This window comes from Bombus vancouverensis, chromosome 7, assembly GCF_051014615.1.
Source record: "Bombus vancouverensis nearcticus chromosome 7, iyBomVanc1_principal, whole genome shotgun sequence".
Classification (NCBI taxonomy): Eukaryota; Metazoa; Arthropoda; class Insecta; order Hymenoptera; family Apidae; genus Bombus; species Bombus vancouverensis.
In genome coordinates, this window is record NC_134917.1 from 17,502,690 (window position 1) to 17,526,862 (window position 24,173).

The following is a 24,173-nucleotide window of genomic DNA, read 5'->3' on the forward strand; positions in this document are numbered from 1 at the left end:
TGAAACGGAGGATGGATTTTTGTATTTTTATAGGAGAGGCGGGAAAAGGTACAGCAAACAAAATGTTCGTAAATCAAATAGCCGATGCGATGGATTAAAGACAAGTTAAACAAGAAAAAAGAGCGAACACAATGTGAAGTTAAATGAAAAAGAACAAGAAAGAGAAATGAAACGAATGAACATAAGAGAAATTATCGAGGTAAGTTCGACTGGTCTTTCGAAGCGTTGACTTGTGTTCGCTATGTTCTCACAAGTCTCGGCGCGCGTTTTGGAGGTCACTTGATTTTCTTGCGTAATACATCTTTTTTTTTTTTCACGTATAGATCGCGTTCGTTGTCGATGTTCGAGTTTCTCGACACGACAGGACGAACGCTCGCGTTGCGTATACATTCGAATCGTAACGTACAAGTTCAGCTGAGCGCTACTTTCGTGAACGACAGAAACTCGATGGAAAAAGCCTACTGTGAAACGGTGTGTGAAACAGACATTTCTGTGTGTGGTGGACGAAACGTTGCAAGACAATCGTTCGTTTCGTTTTTTTTTTTACACATACTGATGCGACTTTTACATATCTTTGTGCGACTATTACAATTTTTCCTTCATATTCTATTTACTCTATGGATATAAGTATATATATATATGTAATATATATAGAGTGCGGTGCAATTCGAAAAGATTCAGAATTGCGTTATTCTTGTAACACTCATTGATACATAGATAGTATAGACAAGTGAGAGACGGCGAGAAAAGAAAAGTACAAATAAGATAGAAACACGTGACGTTATACAAAGAAAAGAGAAAACAAGCAAAATCAAGTAAACCCCATCACGAAACAACATATAGGTGTGTCATTAAGAGTATGGTGATGTATACATGGATCATGAGATACGTATAGAAAGTAGAGAAACAGACGAATAAACGCAGAGACGTGCGTGAACAGTGATGTATGACCGATTGATCTCTCAGTTACAAAAAGAACAGGTGAGATAAAACCTTAGTCAAGAGCATGATACCAACCAATACCGCGTAACAGATGTACCACCACGATGATTAAGCATGCGAATACACGAACTCGATATTGATCGTTCAATCGCTATCTTGACGAAAGAACGATCAATATATTTGTATTAAAATTTCAACGAGAGCACGTGAATTATATTTTTCTTTCAATATAAATTCGCAATTTTTGAAATAATGGAATCAGCATGATGTTATTACAGATTAACTTATTTTTTCGAGAGAGATGTGAAGAAGTAGTAAGAAGAGAGAGAGAGAGAGAGAGAGACAGAGAGACAGAGTTAAAGAAAGTGAGAGAAAGATGTGAATAGATGTTTAGCGATTGTTATATATGTTTCATGTTATTAACAGATGTTATATTGTTAAGCATTGGTGAATTGTTTAAGAAAAGCTTTGGAGTGGAAGGAGAAATAATTGTATTGATGCGTATGAAATGAAAATAAGGATATTGGCATGGAGAAATTTAAACGGAAACACCTTGATTGAAATTATAATCAGAAAAAGGTACGTCGACCTCTGTCTCTTCAAAATGGATTATCAAAATGTTTCCAAATTCCGATTGGTATAATTCTGATATGGATGTTACAAATTTATATTGGCCACTTCGCGTTAATCTATTTAACTATATTTTAATAATAGAAATGAAAATATACGTGGAATTCACAAATATCCGTAGCCAATAAAAATCTTATTTTACCCTGACGCGGTTAAGGAATTAATGTTGGCTCGATCGACGGTTAATTGTTAGTCACTTGAGAAATTAATATTTTGAGAACAGGCATGGTGTCTCGAGAGCAGATGCCAGAGAGAAGTCCGTGATTTACCGATGAAAAACTACCCCCGACCACGAATTTAATACATATACGAATAAAAAAAAAAAAAAAAGTAAAGAAGAAACAACTCGTTTCAATGGGAGAGATTCGAAAAGTACGCGATTATTATCCTGGTGGTGGTCTTCAGTTGGTATCGAGCAGATGCAAAAAATCAACTTGCTGCTTTAGCGCACTTGTGCAGGTGGTAAAAAGGTGGGATCAAGACAAACCTACCTGTTGCTCCTGTAACGCCTTCTCCTTATCGGCGGACAGATACGTCGGGCTCAGTATTGTCCTTAGTTGCTGCTCCACCTGCATAATCTGTTGCCTCAACTGTTGTATCTCCTAGAACGACAAACGGACGTCAGCCGTATTCTTTTGGGCGTCATTGAAACGATTGCTGATCCCCTTTATTTCTAGAAAACCCGCTACTATGATTCTACGCATACAGGTAATCTTTTTTTTTTATGATTGTAGATAGGGGAATAGTGTTGAAGATAGTTCAATGGTATAGCACATGTATTTCTTTGAAGTTTCACCTTTCTGTAGGATAAATCCGAAGGAATTATATGCAATTCTTCATCGGTGTAACAGTGCACTTGTAACATGGGACTGTACAATCCTTTTATACACGTAATTACATTCTTCTTATAGCAATACGCTTGCAGAATGCAATTACACTTTTTTTTTTTTACAAGGACACCGATGCATCTGAACAGAGTGCAATCGAATTTTCCATAGTGCAACAAATGCAACTATGCACCTCGAAGCACCATCCACGTAAGAAGGTAACGCGTCAGAAAAATAAGCTTTGCTATACCCTTTAACCGTTTCACCACCATTATTTCATTTTTTCCATTGATCCTATCTGTTCGACTTACTTCAAACTGTGATAAAACTTCCTATATTCCGATTAAACTTCTCCATTGCCTACGTATAAAGCTAATTTCCCATTCCCTAAATAATAAATAATAAAGCTAATTCCCTAAAATTCTAACCGGATCAGCAATCAAGTTTCAAAAGAATACAGCTCCAGTCTAGAGCAACAAAAAAAAAGAAAAAACAATCCTCTGAGCAATTCTAACCTGTTGGTATTGATCAATCTGAGCTAGACAAGCCTCTAATGCCGTAGTCTGTTCTCTCACATTGGTATTAAGATTGTCTAGCTCGGCCAACAGCTCGTCAACCGTTTCGCCGATTCGACTATCGCCACCAATCCCAGATCGGAAGTGAACCTGAAGTTTCTCCATCGACATACCAATTTTCGTTTTCTGTATCGCGATATCGCTCAGCATTTTTTCCCTTATACTATGTTGATCCCGTAATGGTTTCTTTTTGTTCTGCGGCGACTCGAGACTCTGTTTCGCTTTCTCGATCCACGTTCTCACTTCCTTCATCTTTCGCTCGCACTGCTCCCATTCTTCGCTAGTTTCTTGCAGCAGCGCGTTCTGAAACGAATAGTTTGAAACGATGTTCATCTTACGCACGTTCATTCCGCCCCTAACTAAATAAGATTCGCTGATCGATCGAGAAAAACCAACCCTTTCCAACAGTTGACCCTCTACTTGGACTTTAGCTTCTTCAGCTTCGAGTAGTTTCTCGGGCAAGTCGCCCACGCTGCAAACCTGACCGATACTCTCGAGCTCCTTACCCATATCACTGAGATTCTTGTTGATCTGTTTGCAGCTTTTTACGGCTGTCTGCAAACCCACCCCGAAGATTAATAGAACGAACGGTTGACAGAAAGATAGATACGAATAGCGAACCGTGATTTCTCCATTCGTGGAACGAAATGCAAAGGAACGTGCGTTTTCGAAGAACTCTAGGTCTGCATAGCGCGTATAGTCTGCATCGCTGTTACAATTGAAGCTTTCCGGTTGTATGTCGCGTCCAATAGGAATTACACTTGGAAGTTATAGTTTTGAAATATTGCTTTTTCAAGAATCGAATATTACAGTAATACAGCGGTAATTGTGGCCATTTGCAACGACTACAAAAAGTATATTTTTCAACGAAGCGTATCTACATTTTATTTCCAGTAATATGAAACCTTTGTAGTCAAAGGAAAGTACTACTGAGTAATAAGAAATTTAACATACTTGGACCTAATTAATTAGTATGTAAATATACTAAATGCAATGGTGTATCAACGTTCTTTGTCGCAACACTGGTTAGTGTGCATATTTCAACTGTTCGACGATAGATAGTAGAAAATTTAAGGGATGCTTCTATGCAACAAAGTCGGACGAAGGGATCGAGCAAAGGCCAATCCCAAGAAAAGACCGAAAATAAATTCTAACTTGAGAAACCCACGTTTTCCTGGCTTTCTCCACTAGTCGAAAGGATCACGGTTCGATAGACGTGTTTCGGACGTACCGAATACTCGTGCAGCCTCTGCCTAGCCTGCACAAGGGTGCTGAGCTTCAATGGCTCGACTAGGAACTGTCTCTTTTCCTCGGTCCATGCCTTAACGGCCTCGTACAACGTCAAAAATCTCTGCCAAGCGTCAATGGTATCAGCTACCACTTGCTTCCTCTCGTCCAGCCAGTTCCTAACTTGGTTCAACTGTTCAGTGACATTGTGAACGGTGCTGTCGATCAACTGTTTCTCAGTATCGTCCCTCGTATTCTCCGCAATGGTACGGCCGTTTCTCGTTAATCGTTCGAGCTTGTCGGTGATCGTGCCCAACTCGTCTTGCACCTGTTTCAATTGTTCCTTTAGAGGGGCAGGCTCGATGGATCTGTCTTGCACCTTCAATTCAGCTTGTCTGATCCACGTTTGAACCTCGTCGAGATCGGTTAAGTAATCCGACCTGACGGTTCTAGCCCGTTTCTGTTCCCTCTGTTTCTCCTCCATCGCTTGCGCCGTCGCTTCAGCGCAAAGTTCAAGGGCTGTCAGGTGTTGAGCAAGATCACTAGGGACCAGCTGCTGGCTAGCTTGGTACCGCGCCTTAGTGCTTCCTGAGAACTTTTTCGTGCTGTCGAGGAGCTGCTCGACAGCCCAGCGTAGCTCGTCAAGCTCCTCCTCGGTCGCGTCCTGATCCGGACCGAAGACGTAAAGGTTCGAGGCGCGTTCTCGCGCCTCGTTCAAACGCTTCCTCAGCTGCTCGATCTCACGTTCGGTGCCTTCGAACGCCTCCAAGTCCTCGTCCGCCTTCTTGGATTTCGTCTGCAGGGAGTCGATGAGCCTACAAGGAGCACCGAATTCTTTCATTCTCCGATGATATTCCTCGCGTAAGAATATTTGTATGCAACGATGTTTTAAACGCAATGCGAGGCTTTATCGTTTTTCTCGATGTCCCTTCGAGGTCGAGATTTGAACCGCGATGATCCCATTCCATGACAGGTTTATCACGAAAAGACAATAAAATTCGTCCGAACGGACAGATACAGAAAAAAATGATTTGAAATGGAATTCGAAGCGAAGAAATCCGCAATGAAACGATTCGGTGAAAATACTCGGAACGGAAAGTGAGCGTTACAAAAGAAAAATCGGAATGCAGCGGCGCAGAAACCAAGAGACGCAGACGTAAACCGTGAAATATCCTGGCGCCAAAGTAGCTCCGAACGTAAATGGCACTTCTTCGAAGGTCAAAGCTCGAGCTTTCACAAGTTTGGTGGCATCCGTCACTGCTTACGAAACGAAGAGACAGAAATGTAAATTACGAAATAGCCTGGCGCCAAAGGAGTTTCTAGCGATAGTAGCGTGTCCTCTAGGATTAAAATTCGAAACTTCGCAGCTTCGATAGCTCCTAATATCGTGTTGCACGAAGCGAAACGAAGTTGTGTGGAACCAAAAGAAGAAGTAACAGTAAGAAAGTTTGAAATAACCTGCCGTCAAACAAGCTTCGAACAGCAACAACTTACGCGTGTTCTCCGCAAGATACCGAGCAACATACACGTTCACGAATACGCGTGTATTTTGTACACGAACCAGTTGGAAGTTAGAAGTGTTTACAGAGCCAAGGGAATACCAACGTGACCGTCGGCGAGCCTGTGGTCGCTACCTTACTAACGGAAAACGATTTGCCCCTTAGCAGCGTGCTTGTACACGGAGGCCAGGCGTAAAAATAGATTTTAGCATATTTCTCGTGGCCTACGAGTCTCCAATAATGCGTGCCAATGCGCGATCATCGCGCTCCTGTCCAGCCTACTCGTAGGCTACAGGTCGACGAAGGAGTCACGAGACGAAGAAGAAAAGAAGGCGGAGGATACGCCGGATCGATCGGTCAGAAGGAATTGTCCGAGGCAGAGGTGCGACGAAATTAGAATCGGAAATGCGTGTCGCTGGTTCAACTATGGTTGGCTTCGTTCCAGCCAGAGCGGAGGACGCTTTGGCTAAAAGTAGACGAACGATCCGTGTGTGGTTGTGCGAGGAGTCTGTTGGTTACATGTCGGAACCGGAATTATTCTTTTATTGGAATTTCACACTTCGTTTTAGAATTGCTCTGTCGTTAGTCGTGATTTGGGTATGCTTATATTTGAATTTATATCGAATTCCTAGAAGTATAATTTCTTAACTTCTTATAGAATTATACACGAGTTCGTTACAAAGTAACAGAATCAAAGTATCTTCGAGTTGCACGTTTCTACGTAAAGTTACGCTGCACTCCACCGAAAAGAATTAGGAACAAGATTTATATAATTTCCATCAAACGACGAACAAACGAGATCGAAATCTTATTACAAATCCTGTTCCTTAATTCCAATTGGTCGATTCGAAGATTTGATTTTGTTATTTTCTAACAATCCGTGTATATATAAGGATTCAATTAGCTACTTGTCTTTTTCATTTTATGGAATGTTTTATTTAATTTAGAAATTATTCTATAGTTACTGATAATTCAAATGCACGATATAGTATTTAAAACATTTTGTGAACCGAGAAATGTTGACAGAGAAACGCCGATATAACAAAGTAGAATAGAGCAATTTATAGAAGAGCAGATTGTTTTATTGGATCACGGTACGAATTGCTTGAATTTGCTTCATTGTAGCTAAGAAGATCAAAGAATGTTTTGATAGAGAGCGGTGCCAAGAGTTTTCATAAAAGATGACGACATCACCATAGGTGTATCGTGCTACGAGAAACGTCGAAATCAGTCATCGTCTCGTTTGGATTCGCCTCATGTCCGATTACGAACCGGTGCATCGTGTTTTCGTGATGTTTCACGTTGATCAACAATGACATCAGCGTTAAGGATGCAATTTTGATTAGTCATTCAGGTTACTGTAATTGCAAGATGAAGTCTAATAAGAAATAAAATATGACGTAGAAGCCTCTAGAAATCAGACAAATTCATCTCGACAATTTGAATCGAAGCCACGATTTAGTAAGATATTTTCTAAAAAAGAAGAGGAAGAACTGTCGGTGCCATTGTATAAGTTGTTGCCAAATTGTTCTTCACTTGTCTTATTAATGTGACAATTGTTCGAGAAAGCCCTAACGTCTGCAAGTATCAGCCCGGAAGCGGAATTTCAGAATACGCGGAGGGCTCGCGATGTCAATGTCAAGTTTCGTACGCGCAACGCGTTTCTTTTCCCACGATGACATCATCGTAGCTAATAATGAACGGCGTTTAACACAAGGTGCAATCACCAGCCGGCGGTCGTGGTATTTTCAAGACGGAACAGAAATTTACGAAACACGTTGCGCTCTGTATCGTCGCTGACTAATACGAGATTAAATAAGAAAAGAAGAACAGCTCAATTAATCGCGTTCGTTCGATCTTTTTCACTTTCAATATCCTCGAAATAGACAATATGTTTTTAAACGTGCGCTACATAAATTAATACGATACGATATTTCGAATAATCGAGACTTCTCTACGAACGAGAGAAAAATTGCAATTTATGTAAATCCGGTGATTTGAATTTTCCGAATTTGCGCGGCGCAGCGTTACATAGAAACTGCACTTTGAAATATTTGCAAGACGATCGTTATTGCTCTTGAAACATCGCGGCCGGCAGCAAGTTCCGGAAGTATCTCGTGCACGTGATGCAATCCTTATGCGGGCATGCGACTCGATCCAACGTGCTCCAGCACAGAGATATTTCCGTAACACCGATCAAATGATCCACTCTTTGCAGGATCTATCCACCATATTCCAACGAAGCACTATCCTCTTGAAATATTCTAACACCAAAGGACACTTGGACGAATCGAATAAAAATCCCTATCTAAACTATCTGACTTTCTTAGAACGATAAAAGGGAAGAAAAAGATTAAGGAAAATAGCCATCCCTGAAGAAACACGCGAACGAATATCTATCGGCGGTGAGATTCAACAGCAAAAAGGTGGTACGTGTATACCAATTTCAGTAACAGTGGTGGATCCTCGTGATCGAATCGATAAATTTGTCAATCTCTCGACAAATCTCGTTCTTCGGTTTATCCCTGCCTGGCACGACGATCAGTCGTTCCTCTTTAAAACCGACTTCTTTAAGACGACGTTCGAATCGCGTGAGATATTTGAAAATCCGCCGTGAAATTATATTCGGACAACAGTATGGCGCGGCACGATCAAGCTAAACAGCAGCGTTCGCGGTTCGAAACGTTATTAGAAGGGCGTAATAGCGTTAGCTTTGAATTTTCCTTTTGGCGAGGCGCCGCGACGCATGCGGCTTACGTCTAAACGCTCGCCAGGCCGGACAGGAACGAAAATCGACGACAGCCGAAAAGCGGCGCACGCCGCGCTGTTCCTAAGAATAATATAGCTCTCTCTGACTTTTTCTTCTTCTCGTCTTCGTCTGTTTCCTTTTCCTACGGCTTATCCATCGTGTTGCAGAGCAAAGACGCCTCGGGAGCAAGGCGAGTTCATTGGCTCGAAGATCTTTGCCATCGCGCTTCTTTCCTACTCTTTTTGGCACGTTCAACGAACGTTGTATGATTACAATGTAAATCGAAAGGTTGCATCGGATGTTGCAACACGCGAAGGAACAAAGATCTCTATCCGAATTCGCGTATTTAGTCTTTGGATAGAATTTTTATCGGTAGACCGTGTGGATCTTCTTACGTACATGTAGAATAGGGAACATTAAGAACGTAGAAACGTACAGAAAATGCAGAACAAAACGCTCGTATTTAGAAGAAAAATATTCAAAAAGATTAGTAGCGATAGGAATTTCTATTTGGATTCAATCTCCGTGGTTCTATTCGTAAAAATATGAATCTGTGTAAGTAAATGTGGAGAGTCTACTTATAACTATTGAATTTGAACTATTGATTTAAGTAAATGAAAATCGGACGACATAGCGTGCTTTGTCTAACACCGCAGTTTGAATGTATTGCTGACATTCGCTTCATTTGGGTCATACCAATGTTAAGTTTCACGACACAGTTAAGTAATTCTTCGGAATTATAAGGACTTGATCACGTCGATTCTGTATATGATACATATATACTGGAATCTGGTATATTTTCATTCGTAAGCACAGCTTCGTTGATGACGCGAAGCAAACGACCGAATAAAATATCATAAAACTGGCAAAAAAACGACGATGGAACTTGCGAACCCTATTATTATCGACCCTAGAAGCCACGATACGAATCTACGATAAAAATAGTACTGCCAGCATCTAAAAATCGATCTGAAGCGATCTTGGAATATCTACGTGAGTCTATCGAAGAAGCTTTATCTCTAGCAACAAAAGGTTAAATAAACCAAGGAAGATAATCAAACTGGGTATCAGTCACCTCTACGTTCATGGTAGAAACTTTACTTCTATTTTAAAAGTTGTCACGTAGAATCCAGCACGCTCCATCGGTATCATCCTTCAGAAACGAAGAAACGAAAAGAGCAGAGTAAACAATCACTGCTGCACAATTTTCTGTAACACGACCGGCACTCGCTTCAGGAATATTTCTTTGTTACATTGCAGCGACGGCAACGCCGAACAGACACGTGCTGCACCGAAACACGTTTCGTCGTTCCGCTTCGGTATCGATTGCTGATAGAGAGGCTACGAGGGCTAACGGTCATAATATTTAAGCCAATAACCGCGTACGATCCGATTATCCCGATAGACGACCGTAAAAATTTCATTGTTACGTACTGTCAATCGACATGCCGTGCTCGTTCACCATCAACGTGCGTCTACGCACTTGCCGGTCTGTTCGGCTCTTGCACAACTTGACAGCGATACTCGTCAGACACTCTTATATATCGTTTGATTCACTATACAATAAACTTTGAATAAAATCCTCGACAAATACAATTCGAATAGAACACAACAAATTCACGTGTAATCACTTTTTCAAATGAAATCCACGATCCGATTCTAGACACCAAAGTTACTGATTCAATCTTGCGCAAAATTTTGCAATTCGATTTATAGACTTTATCATAATCGTTGCTATCGCAGGAAAAATCGCTGGAATCACAATCGATTTATACACTTTACTGTATCCTTTATTATCGCACGGATAATCCTTGAAATCACGAGATTCTTCGACACGGTCGTATAACCACGGAACGTCAGGTTCGCGTAAACGACTCGGTATAATTGAGACTATCTGAGACGATAATTTAATAAACGGCTGGTTGAAAGGACACGCGGACCAACCTCGACTACTTAACAACCACAAACTCTCTCGTCATGCTTTATTTCCAGTGTGCGGCGCCGCGTGCGAATGGTAACTGACGTGTGCAAACCGTGCCGCGGATATTACGCCATGAAATTCAGAAACGGGCCAACGTGCCGCCAAGGCGGTCGCTTCACTTTTCCTCGTCAAATCTATATTTAGTGCAAATTCGATCGACAACCAAGCAGTCTGAGGGAGCGAGGGCCACGATTCGGTGCGGGGTTGGCGAATGCAACCCCTTTTCGAAACGAGAACATACCGCGGTGGCGTGCAAGGTCTTCCCAGCCGTCTCTCTCCCCCCCTCTCTCTCTCTCTCTTTTTATTTCTTTCTCTTTCTCTCGTTTGTTCTCCTCACGTGCGATTCTCGAATCGATGGGAATGCAGAGAGTCACGGATTACCTAATATCACTCGATTAATGACCCGACGTCGACGTCGTGCGAATTACTCGGGAAACGCGTTGCGCAATCTATTGAAACATGTTTACAAACAGCATCAGTGGAAATAGAACTGTCGTAGGCGTGATGAATCGTGGGCGTTTGTGCATTTATGGGTAATTTGAACGTGTCGAGATTTGCCATTTATGTATTTTTATATATTTCGATCTATTTCTTGTATACTATTGGATTGTACAGTGAGATTGGAGAAAATAATCCGCTTTCGTGTTTGTATCTTAATCGGTTCTATTCGTTCGTGGAAGGAATTATTGATCGAATTAGTTAATATTCAGGGGATGAAACAGGTTCTACTTAAGAAGTTCCACTCTTCTTTATTCTGTTTTAATTATTTTCGAAGATCGTATAACTGGGAAATATCAGTGAACAAATTTGATCAGTTCATAGATACGTTTCAATTAGAATAGAAAATGAGAGTTACCGGCTGATTGAGATTAACTTCAGCAGCGATGATAATCACGATCCACATCATTCATTATTAATCGAGAAAAACCAGTTTTTTTTTTTAAAGTCTATGTACTGGATGAAATATGATTCGGATAAAATCGGCATCTCCGGTCGGCTTATTTTATATTCGTTTCTGGATATTAATTTTATGATGCAATGCATATCGCGACACGCAGTGCACAACTTTTTCCAAGGCCTAATTACGTCATGGGATTAATTTGGCTATGACACAACACAGTAGGACACGTAATGCATGCTAAATCGATAGGTGTCGTAATCCATAAAGAATCTGCCGCTATCGAGAAACCACAACTTTTGTCCTTTCCCTTCTTTCGACATCGTTTCTTTATTTCTTCAATTTTTGTTATTCCTCGGCGAAAATTTCAACGAGACCGCCCTCCCGGTTGAATCGACGTTTCGAAATCGACTTCTTGATATTATTCATCTTGAAGAAAGAACGATCAGCGTGCGTAAGATGAACGAGCTTTTAACGCAGAAACTCAAATTCACTATTTATAGATTGATGTGAAATGAATAATAGATGAATTCTAACGATCGGTGGCTATAAATAAATTATCCTGAAAAGAGTACTATGTCAGAAAAGAATTGCAAGAATATACACATATGATTAAATAATATATTGATATTCGATGCGAAGATAGCCTGAAACAAAACATATGAAAGGGTGGGGGAAGCAGACATTACCTAGCCCTTTCAAAGGGATGGTAATATGCATAAGCAGACATACACACATACACACGCATGCACATGCGTCGAAATTGCACACAATCGCACCGCATGGTTCCTTCGTTGATGATTCCGCAGTTTGGCGGAACACTGGATAATGATATTTTGCAAGAAAATGAAATATAGAAGATAAATATGTAATCTTAACTTGATAACAGAAATTAAAATCTAATAATAACAAAAGCGGAGTAAGAAATGTAATTGCTAATCGATGAATAGTAGATCTGTGTGAAATTATGTTCTAGCAGATATAAAATAGTTTTCTAATAGAAACGGAAAATTACGAGACACGAATGGAATATAAACCGTATTTAATAATGAACGCTTTGTGGAGTAAATTTTAATAAGTAAAAAGTTTTCTCGACTTCGAAAGAAACGCGTTCGCGAATCAAGAAATATATGATCCTCTGGTGACACCGATACAGTGTCCTTGGCAGTGCTTCTGGAACATCGCAACAAGAAAAGAGCAGTTTCGACTCACGATTCGACGGAATTCTGCAACTTGTTCAGCTTTTTCTCGAGCGCGTGGGCTGGTGCCTCTGTGAAGGCTGCCAGATACGCTAGAACAGGTCCTGATAGATCTTTCACTTCCTCTGTCATCGGTTTCAATTTCTCCGCTTCCGCTACCAGCTCCTGTACACAGTAAAAAGCAAGATTAATAAAATTCACAAAGTAATACATATTTATATTTTTTTATTCAAGGTCTTTATACATATAAAATGTCTTCTTGCGTTTTACTACATCGTATTTTTATTACATATTTGATTTCTAACCGAATTACTTTCATTCTAAATAGAGTAAATAAAATTTCAAGATAAAATTCTACGACATCGAAACAGTTTTCTTTTTATCACCATCCAATTATTAGAGAGACGTTGTACTTACATGTAAAGCCTTGATAACGTCTTGCAAGTGTTGCTTAGACCGAACTACGGTATCCAAAAGTTTGCTCTTCTCTTCAATGACATTTACACGAGCTTCAATGACAGACCATTGCGCCTCAAGATCTTCCCAATGTTTGGACAGCGCTTCGAGAGCGTCTCTGCGACCCTCTAACCCGGAAACCAATTCTCTCCATTCCGCACTGATTTCGGCGATTTGTGTTTCTATCGTCTTTTTGTTATTAGCATCAGCCAATCGAAGCACTTCTTGACTGCGTTCGTTCAAAAGGTCCAATTCGAACTGTTGATTCTATACGAAAAAATAAAAATTTGTTTCTTTCTATCGATACGTGATAACATTTATTAGTAAATGGCCAGAAACATCGTCTAATTGTCTTGTAATCGTTAACGACAAACAGACGTGCGACGATTATCGACTAACCTGTATATCATTGAGAGCGTGCGTGATCTTCTGGATGTTAAATTGCAATCCAGCCAGAGTCGTGACAGGTTCGTCAGTGAATCTACTCCTTGCGATCACAGCTCGAACTCGCTCGAGGGTTTGCGTGTAGTCTCTCCAAGTTTCAGCTCCTTGTTCCAATCTGGCACGTTGAGATTTTGCGGTGTTCAACGTGTTCTTCAGTAATTGAGTGTGTTGCTGTTGTTCCGCGCTCAGTTCTTCTTGCTCGGACGTAGTCAACGATGGCCAAATTTTGTCACCTGCTTGTTGTATTTGTTGAGACACCAGCTCGCGAATCGTTGGCTCGCTACTAAAGTAAATCTGCAAGAACAATTCATCGAAATAATACGGTAAAGAAGTGTAGCAAATAATTTGAATCACTTTCAATGTGATCCGATACTAATTCAAAGGTTTTCACAAATCTTGAATCATACGTTTCAGATATGATTTTCAAGACTTTCAAGCTGTTAACGTCAAACTATTTCATTTTAATCGAATTGTTCGATATATACGAACCTTGTGCTCCTCGAGATCGCTCAGGATATTCTCAAAATCGAGTCCATCTTTGTCGCTTTCCAGTCTAACCTCTGCTTCGCGAACCCAACTTCGAAGTTTCTCAGTTAGAGCAGCGTACTCTTGTCTGAGTTTCATGTTAGTCTTCAAATAATTTCCACGTTCCTCCATTTCCCTTGGCAAGGAGGTCAACAGAGACACTGCTTCGCTGAGCATTTCTTTCAACGAACCAGGCATTCCTTCCTCGTGAGGCACAGAGTTTTTCAAGTTTCTGATTCTGTCGAGATGTTCATTGACAGCCTCGCATAATACGTTGTGATTCTTCAGTTCAGCTTCCACGCTGGTCGGATCTCTCTCCAAGAGAGGCCTAGATTTCACTTCTTTCTCTTTATCTTCCAACCAATCGAGAATTTCGGCCAGTTCGTTCGCGAGTCTCTTGTGTTCCGCCGCAGCTAATTCGTGTTGCTCCCTCTGAGTTTCCACGGCTCTTCTTAGACCTTGCAGTTGTTGCTTCAGTGATTGTAGTTGTTCCGTTATGTTGTTTCTATCCGCGGTCGAACCTTCTGCTGCGATTTGCTGACCCTTGTCCGTTGCACTTGCGAGCGTCGCCTCGCATTCTTGGATCTTTAGAATGGCATCGTCGTATCTGAATAAAAATCGGAAACAGTCGTGTTTAATTACGAAGGATAATCAACACTGAAATAAATGTTAGTAACATTGTTAAATATTTCTATGATAGATACTTTACAGCAGCCTGCTAATGCGCTAATCAGGAATAACAAAATACTCATCGATCTTATAAATATTTCAATTTTCCTACCTCTTGATCTTTTCCTCCGTGGTCTGACCTGAGTTCTCGATGTCTCGAACGATCTCCGTGTACTTAGCAATGAACGTCGTAATATCAGTGATCAGGGCGATGAATTGCTGTCGTAAGAGAAGTAACTGGCGAAGTTTCGCAATTTGCGATTCTATAGCCTTTATGAGGTCGTCCTGTTGAGTCAATACCCCGTGAAGATCAGATACATTGACCGATTGGAGATCGGATAGTTTCGCCTTGTTCGCTTTCAAATCGTTTAAGATCTTTTCGTACGCATTCAGCATAGCTTCCACGTCTTCGACGCGGGAACCGATCGGTTTATTAAGCTCGTGAAGCTCTTTCTGCACGTCTGTCATGTATTGAACCGCTTCGGCAATCCTTGCCAATGATTCTTCAGCTTCGTCGATGCTCTTTTGAAGAGCCAGAGCTCTTTCATTTATGATACCAGCTACTCTGCCGTGAGCTTCTTTCATGTTTTGCAACTGCTCGTTTAGCTCGAGTTTGTCAGCGTCGCTCACGGTTGGGAGAATCGATTTTCCTTGCTGTATTAGCTTCTCGATGTCGTCCGCGTACTCCTTTGCCTCTTTCTTTAGACGATCGTACTGGAGAAATACGCGAGAAGTGAGAATTAATCGACGATGAAAAATTGGTTGGATGAATGGAGAACGAAAGTGAGATTATAATCCGAACAGTAATATAATAGAATTGAATTAGTATGGTAATCTCGCGATTAGAATTTGATCGCGCTTTTTATTACGATACTTCTGAAATTGCAAGCAAAGTTTTCATATATAGTTCCCTTTGTGCCTGAGTATTTAGATACAATAAATGGAAATACAGACGATTCTACGTTACAGAAAACAATGCATTCTGCTATCATTGTACGTCCATTGTGACGCAACTCGCTACAGGAACCTGTGTCTTACCTTAGCCAGCTGTTCCCTTAAAATATCGATGCTAGAAGACCTCAGATCCGAAGACGTGGCCACTTCAGCTTCGTTGATCCATCTCTTACACTTGTCCATTTCATTTTCGAAGGCCTTTCGTCCTTGAAGAAGATCCGCGAGTGCTGCCTGCTTCTCTTGCGCTTCGCTCTTCAGCTCGTCATAATCCTTGCTCATTTCGTCCAAGATTTTTCCTAATTTCGCTCGATCCTCCTCGTTACATTCCTTCAATAGATTATGCCCCTGCTTCAAAATATCATTCAGGTCCTTTTCGCTGAAGGAATCGATGTCAGCTTCCAATTCTCCGTGCTGAACGATATCCTGTTCGACTTTCGACGCCTTCAAAGGCAGATACCCACTCAGCTTCTTCAAGTTATTGCTCTTTGACTTGATCCAAGCCCGTGCTCGTTCCAGATCACCTTCGAACTTGCGACGAGCGTCGGCTGCAGCCGTTGCACTGGAAATTCCTTCGGTTAAGATCGTACAAAGCCGAGATTGTTCGCCACGTAAAGCTTTCGTTTCATTTTCCAATTGTTGCTGTTCATTGGCCTCTAATTCGTTCTGCATGTTACCGACTCGTTTCTCCAGGGTATCGATCACCATTTGCTTTCCTTCTGCTTCCTTCAGCATCGCCTAAAATTTACATAACGTTTTATGAAGATCGAGGAAAATTTATTTATCGTAACAAATTTAAAGTAGAAGTATTATAATTGAAGAACTAAAACTTTAACTCTAGTTCTTTGATTTACAAAATAAATACGAAATTCATAATTCAACTACTCGACTAAAAAATGTAAGCTTTTTCAAATAAATAAATTCTTTGAAATCTCAATATCCTTTCTGATGAAATTACCTTCAGAGCAAGGAGCTTCTCCTCCACCTGCTTGCTGTCAAATCCAACTGGATCAGAGACCTGGGCTTGCTGTTTCCTTTGCTCGATCCAATCACGATTCTCTTCGATCTCCTGCCTAGTTGCCTCGATTCCTTGAGCAGTCATGTCCAATACCTGCGCTTTCCTCTGCAGCTTCTTCGCTATATCAGCGTATCTTCTTTCGACAGACTTAATTTGTTCTTCTATCTGCTGTGAATCCAAGTTGCTCACAGAATCCATCACTTGATCGCTCAACGTCTTCACCTCGTTCAACTTTCCAGGTCCCTGAGACTCGAACTCCGTTGTGATCTCTTTCACGCTAGCGATCTTCTGGCCGATAGTTTGCCCATTTCCTTTCTCGATAACGTCAACTTTCTTCGATAGGACATCCAACCAGGCTTGAATACTCTGCACCTGTGTTCTGTACTTTTGAATCAGATCCTGAGCAGCTTGTTTTCCGGCGATAGCATCCGTCAACTCTGCTTCCAGTTTGTTCAATCCTTCCTCGATGTCCTGATCGTCTTCGTTAAGCGATAGTTCGGTCAACGCGTGAGTTCGACGTTCGCCAACGTTTCCAAGTAAGTCGTTCATCGCTTGTAACTCGGCGTGTGCAGCTTCGGATCTTAATTTCGCTGGCCGAGACTTCCATTCGGCGCACAGAGCTCTTTGTTGGTTTATCCAAGATCGAAGCACGTTCTTCTGACGAGTTTGTTCTTCTAGTTCGTTCAGAGCTTTCGTCACGTTCATCAAGTGTGCCTGAGCCTGAAACCACGATGTCGATCATGCAGTGTAGCTGTTTCAACGTTTTGCCATCAAATCAATTTTCATGATTATTTTTACGACTGCAAAACGGTACGTTTCGTCGTTTATTATCAATAAATTGATAATAACGAGCATATTTAACAAGAGCACGCATATTATTTTATTTCGTTCTCGCTAGTACAAATTTTTTTAATAGAAATCCTTAATGAAGACGAAGATCTCTTTAAAATAAAATAAAAAATTAAAAAAATTAAAAGATTAAAAAGAATACGATACCTGATCGATCAGTTCCTCCAGTTTGTTCCTAACTTCCACTTCTCTCGGCGGAATCTGCACAGGCGGCGCATCCAGAGGACTTCCGGGTCTCGAGACGCAAGCCACCGCAGCTTCGCAAGCTTCGACAGCCAGAGCAAGCCTCGTTTTCTCGCCTTGTAACTTATTATGCAAGGTGCGCGCATTTTCGAATCTCTGCTTCGCAATATCGAGAGTATCCAAAGATGCCTCCATCTCTTGCGCTATTTCCGGCTCATACGCATCCAGATTCTTCATAATACTCTCCAAAGTGTTCTCATATTCCTGGAACTTGACCAACGATTCCGCCAATCGTTTCTTAATCTGCAACGCGGTATTCAATAGAGAATTGTAGCTCTCTTGAACATTTTGAAGTTGCGTTTCGATGACTGTTCTTATCTCAGGATTGGCAGCCACGTATCGACCGATCTGTCCATTTCCTTTCATTTTCAAATCGTCCAGCACACTCGTGTAATTTTCGATTTCTGCAAGCAGAGTTTCGTGCTGTTTAATTTGCGATACCGTTTGCTCTTTGTTCGTGATGTACAGCGAATTGTGGGCCATTAACTGGAAAGAAATTTGCAACAGCCATTTCTCAGTCTCTTGTAAGGCTGCGTGATAAGCGTTGTATTCCTCGATTTCATTTTCTATCAATCTCTTTCTCTCGTCGACGTTCTCGCTCAGATTCTGCCAACGTTTCGATAATTCTCTCGTACGATCCAGAGGCGTGCTCTTTTTCGCCAGTTTGGACAGTTCGCCAGCTTCTTCCAACAGATGATCTAACTCGGTTTTCTTGCCGCGAACTTCCTCTTGGATGTGCTTGTAACGTTCCAGCATCGTTTTCATGTCACCGAATTCTCCCTTCGTGTCTGGAAGTTCCTGCATGCTGTTCTCGGTCTCCTCCAACCAACGTTTCATCTTCCCGTGAGCTTCCGTGTGATCGTCCCAACGGTGTAACAGAGACTTAAGCTGAGCTTGAACCGTGTTCAAATCGATGCTCAGTTGCTCCCAGCTGGAAAGAAGTCCCGCCATGTCTGATCTTAGTTGGTCTTGTTGCTCTGGCACTGCCGTGTCTATGGCTTTCGCGTACGCGTTTTGTAATGTTGACAGTAGATGTTGACCCTCCGTGATCCTTGTTGCGACGATCTACAGACACAGAAAAATTTTTTGAAAAATCAACAACGATAAATCCATATTTTAATACAACCAAGGAGAGATTTCTTTTATTAAAAACGAAAGAAACTTCTATTAAGAATTATAACGAGAACTTAGTTTTGACTATTTAAATATCGCGCATTACCTGCATTCTGTGCATCTGTAAATTTTGCGAGCATAAAAATCTATCGATAACACACCTTAATGGTTTCCAATTTATCCTTGGCCCATTCAGCATCCCCAACACCCATGCAATCCTGCACGGATCCTCGAGCAATACGCAGCCAATCTTCCATCTCCTTCTTCGCTTTCAAGAACTCGGTGTGATCGGATAAATTCTTCTCCACCCTGGAAACCAGTCCCTGCATATCCGTCAACAAAGACGTGTAAGCCGACTGCAATTGCACAGTCTTGTCACGGGCCCAACTACATGCACTCATTTCCAACAAAGCTTCGCACTTGTCGTTCAAATCTTCCAAAACTGGCTTCTGTTGAACGGCCTCTTCCACGAGACTTTTGCACCGAATTAAATCCTCCGGGGTTTTATTCTCTTTCGATTGCTCGTCGTTCACCTTCTTCTGGAAATGATCTATCCATCGTTTCATGCTGTCCAACGCGGTTGTAAATTGAGACCAGCTGGAAATACAGTTGGACAAAGTCTTCTGGGACTCGTGACACTGCGCTTGCAAAGATTTCCAATTTGCTTGCAGCTGTTTCACGTCCTGTTTGATAGCTTCTTGACCTTCGGGACCTGTGCTGGCGATCACTCCGTCGCTCAATTGAATAACTTTCGAGATCAAGTTTTCTCCTTTGGGAAGGGAAGCGATGATCTGATTCACTTTGTTCTCCCGTTCGATGATCCGCTCCTTTTCGCCGTGGGTGTCGCAGTTTTGCTGAAGCTCCAGTTTCGTGTGACGAACCCAATCCGCGGCTTCGTTGTGAGCTTGTTGCAGCTTCTCGTGATCGTTCACCTGCTCTTCTAAATTCTGAAAGCAGCAACAGGAAAGTTTATGGTATATTTATACGCAGATATATGTAAAAGATTAACTGTAATTTCGATTACGCGTTTATATTAATGTAGTATCGTGGAAAAAAGGCCTGTGGCGGCACTCGATAGCAAATACCACCACTCGACACTAATTAGTGTCGGACGACGGCTATTACGTCGCGTAACACTCTACCTAGCCCAGGTCACACACCGCGGGCAATATGGCAACCAGATGTCTTCGGATACTCACTGCGAACCCTCAACAGTCTCAAGTACCTTCCATAAATCTCATAGATTTCCTAGTAGAGGTCCTTCAAACCAAACAAACGTCTGTTTCCGAAGAATTTCCAAAGACTATTGTCTACCACGGCTTGACAAGGGAAAGTTAGTTTTTCTCACGTATGATGCAACTTTCCTCCCACTAACCACTTTCTCTCGAGGGCGGTTAAGACCCTTCGTTCAACCAATTAGCAACGAAGCCTATTGCCTCACTCTCCTAACTAAAATCGTCACCAACAAATCCGATGGTCCCGTGCGCTAGACACACCCATCCTTAGCTTTCCTCCGAGACAGCATCGTCTCCCAAGACAGTACTGTTTTTTTCATCCTTCGAACGGTCAACATCCTTTAACCGTATACACACCCGTAGATCAGTCACTCACTCATCTCGTACATACGCACCAGCGTAACTGTCTTCGTTATAAGTTGTTGGAATAAACGGTGAAATATAACTTACTCTGCTGTGTCATATTCATTCAACCACCTCTGTTATCTTAACCGAAACAGGGGAACGACTACTTCGCGGCGTCGATTCACCGAATCGTAGCGAGAATTTACGCCTCTCGCTGACGCGTTTTCCTCGCGACCGCGTCTCTCCGCGAACGGTCCGCAAATTCTTCCACGATACAAAAATGAGAAGAAAAGCGGCCGTACCCACCAGCGACATCCTAAGTATTCCGATACTACATTAATATTCTCCATCTGTTATTTACGAGATTCGATTAAATCGAGGAAAATTCTTGTACTCTTCCATTTAAACTTCGAGACAAAATCCAGGATTTAATCGATTTAACACGTTTGATTAATATTTATAATAATAATTAACGTTTAACACATTTAACAAATACGTACTCGAATTTTTTCAGCGATCAGCTTAGTCAATTCGTCGTACTTTGCGATGGTAGATTGATAAGGGCCAACGGGTATGCTAGAATCTTCAGCCAAACGAGCCTTCAATCGATCTACGGTTTCACCATGGCCTTGAATATCCCTCTGAACCGTCTTATACTTTTCCAACACCGCTCGTTTTTCACTGAGATCGTTCTTGTACATTTCACCCGGCTGAATCTTGCCCTCGATCTCATCGATCCAATCCGTAGTGAGTCGATGAATTTTGTTCAATTCTTCCAACGCGCTTGCTCTTGCGGCAAGTTTCTGTCTTATGTCTTCCACGTTCACTAACAATTTCTCGAATTCTGTCTTGAGGTTTTCCGTGTCTTCTTGAATCTTTGCCGCACCATTTTGCTCTGTGTTCATAATCACCTTCTCCTTTAGTTCGAGAGCATAACGCAGCTTGTTCTGGCCTTGTTCCAAGGTTTGTCTGATGGCCTTGCAAGTATGCAGCTTATTGTTCACCTCGGTTAAGGTGCTTGGAATCTCCTTACATTCGCTCAGTTTGTCACGAGTTCGTTCGATCCAATCTTGACATTCTTGGTACAACGTATTGTGCTGCTGATGTTCCTGTAGACGACAAGACACGGAGGATTATTTAGGAATTTTGATTGCACTATCCTTGGGGTTATGCGATAGCAGTTACGGTACCAAATAAGATTATAATTAATCCGTTGTGTTCTTGGAAAGATAGCATAGTGAATTTTAATATACAGCTTGGCTATTCAAGTTTCGATTTTTAATAAAAAATAATAAAAAGTTTTTTTGATAATTAGCTTGAAAATCTATCGAATACCGAACCGTAGAAAAACATGTATGAGCAAATACTTTCAAAGTTACTATAGAAGCTTATATTAAAAAGTAATAGCGAAGAATGTAGACTGCAGTACAAGGTAATGCAGAATAAAATTGTTTGAGAACGCGACACTAAACTGTGCAGACATTATATTTGATATTATACACTTTTATTTTATCCTAATCTTTTAAGCATCTCTAACGCTCGAAGCTCGGTAATGGGATATACCTGATAATGTAATTCCAGACGTCTCATTATTTCTTTAGCCAAAGATAGAAGAGCGTTATACTTGGTTGTCAGTTGGGTGATAGCGTTCGAGATTCTGGTGTCTGCACAAGTTTCCAATAACATCTGAGCCTTCATGTTCAGTCGATCAAGTTCTCTTTGCCAGTCGAACAGCGTCTGTAAATGGATCTGGAATTGTTCAAGAACATTCTTCTTTTCTTCCAAACTATCTTGAAGTTTGTTGAACGATTGCACCAGTTGCTCGGTCTGCGTGAGCCATTCGGTAGCTTCTGAAAATTGGTCCTCGTACTCCGTCCATTTCACTATTCCTACTTCCAGTAAACTCTTCGTGTTGTTCAACGAGTCTCTGTTAAAAGAGATACAGAACTTCGGTATTTAAATAATTAAATTCTGGACTGAACATTTAATCAATGAATTTCTGATTTCTCATCATTGAATTATCGAACTTGTTATTTATCATCAACGTCAACGATGTCGATAAAGGTAAAAAGAAAAAAGAGAAAAATGCAAGGAATATATTGAAAGAAAGATAATAATTGAAAGTACGTCATAAAAATATAAAAAATTCTAAAAGTCCGAAACAGATCACGAAACTTACACATAGCTGTCGTACTCTTCCTGCAGCATCGCAACTTCCTCCTCGATGATCTCCTTGTCCTCCTCGTCGGCGATCTGACACGCCGCGTTCCCTTGTTCCAAAGCATGTTGCAACTTCTTCTGGCCCTCTGGCAGCTCGCTTTGCAATACTTTCAACTGCGTGATCTTATTCGCCAACGATTCCTTATCCCCAGTAGGTTCTGAACATTTTCCAAGTCTCTCCTTAGCCGCTCTTATCCACTGAATAAATTCGTTTCCACTATCGATAAACGCCTGATGTTGTTCCACGGTTTCTTTTTGTTTCGCGTACAACTCCTGCGCTTGTTTGCTCAAGGTTTCGTATTTTATTGAAATTTCCGTGGCTGGTGTGGCCTGTCGAAGATCCTCAGCCTTCGTGGTAACCGATTGAATCATCGGCTCGAACGCCACTATATCCTGAACTATACTGTTCGTCTGTCTAAGATTCGCCTTCCTTTCTCCAATAGCCAAGGAACTCAAGCCAGCCAGACCTTTTCTAGCTTTCGACACCTTTTGTTCACAGACTTGTTGCAATTTAGCTTCTCTGTCGTTGATCCATTGTTGCAATTGCAAATACGACGAACTATAATCCGCCCATTGAAGCAAACTCGTCTCTAAATGCACTTTGGTCGTCGAAATCTTCTTCACTAGTCTCTCCCACGCATTTTGAATCTCCTTTAATTGAGTGTTTATCTCTTCGCGACCATCTGATCGAGTATTTCTCATTACCTTCTCTCCACAGTTCACTGTCAGATGCACCAAGTTTTGTCCTTCCTCGCGTTTTCTTAATAATTCTTGAATGTTGTCTAATCTGTTCTGTAATTCTTCTCGACTGCTAGTGGACGCTGCTTCGGTCCCTTTGCGAATGATTTGCTTCGCGTTTTCGATCCAGGCACAAGTCTTGGCCAAATTAGCTACGTATTCTTCGTGCTGAGCCAAGTTAGTTTCGACTTTGTTCAAAACGTCTTTGGCGAGATTCACTTGAACCTGATAGCGCGAGTTTAAGTGACGAAGTTGGTTGTTTATGTAGGTGTCCAGGTTAGACGAAAGAAGACTGGATGCAGTCTTGTTGAATTTATCGATTTGTTCTTGTCTCTTTAATAGGTTTTCCAGTATTTCTTTTACCTCTTGTACTTGTTTCTTTTTCCCTGCTACGTTTGACAAGAGAGAATTCTTCTGCGCCTTTATGAGGATGTCGAACTGCTGTAACCAATCGCTTATTCGCTCGTATTCGTCCTTGTAGTCTCTCCATTGACTCACGGTTTGTTCCAATTGATCCTTTTGTTGCTTGATTTCTGTGCAATTGAAAAAAATAAATCGTCCTTAATGTAACATGGAAATTTTCAGTGTCATGCTACGGTCTTAGGATTCTTAATATTTCAATCTCGCTTTAGTTTCTAAAAAAAAATCATTGAAATTTAATTGGAACAAGAATTAGATATGAAAAATGTTTTCGAACGTAAAAAATTGTCTAACGATTGAAAATATGATTGGATGGAAAATGATTGAATAAATGTAACAGTTCTGACCATTCGTCAGCATTGCAACTAGCTTCGTCAAAAATCAAACTTTCAACTTTCAAAATCTTCGAATCTTTTAAAA

The 24,173-nt window shown here is 41.3% G+C and overlaps 1 protein-coding gene and 1 long non-coding RNA gene across 8 annotated transcripts in view; one reads left to right on the plus strand and one right to left on the minus strand.

Moving 5' to 3' along the window:
- Msp300 (Muscle-specific protein 300 kDa) overlaps positions 1-24,173 on the minus strand; it is a 112,093-nt gene that overhangs the window by 48,400 nt on the left and 39,520 nt on the right. For all 7 annotated transcript variants that reach the window (XM_076620187.1, XM_076620186.1, XM_076620188.1 and 4 more), the window contains 16 exons: positions 22,555-23,866; positions 21,939-22,302; positions 20,876-21,484; positions 18,957-19,742; positions 17,587-18,747; positions 16,531-17,310; positions 15,660-16,310; positions 14,734-15,335; positions 13,917-14,559; positions 13,383-13,721; positions 12,945-13,250; positions 12,541-12,692; positions 4,206-5,016; positions 3,371-3,529; positions 2,915-3,277; positions 2,064-2,174 (listed from right to left, as the gene is read on the minus strand). In XM_076620187.1, coding sequence (XP_076476302.1) covers positions 2,064-2,174; positions 2,915-3,277; positions 3,371-3,529; positions 4,206-5,016; positions 12,541-12,692; positions 12,945-13,250; positions 13,383-13,721; positions 13,917-14,559; positions 14,734-15,335; positions 15,660-16,310; positions 16,531-17,310; positions 17,587-18,747; positions 18,957-19,742; positions 20,876-21,484; positions 21,939-22,302; positions 22,555-23,866 — 9,149 coding nt within the window. The remainder of the gene's footprint in view (positions 1-2,063; positions 2,175-2,914; positions 3,278-3,370; positions 3,530-4,205; positions 5,017-12,540; positions 12,693-12,944; positions 13,251-13,382; positions 13,722-13,916; positions 14,560-14,733; positions 15,336-15,659; positions 16,311-16,530; positions 17,311-17,586; positions 18,748-18,956; positions 19,743-20,875; positions 21,485-21,938; positions 22,303-22,554; positions 23,867-24,173) is intronic.
- LOC143302950 (uncharacterized) lies at positions 5,485-7,117 on the plus strand. The gene is made up of 2 exons (XR_013058831.1): positions 5,485-6,297; positions 6,826-7,117. It is a non-coding gene; the product is annotated as an uncharacterized LOC143302950 (long non-coding RNA).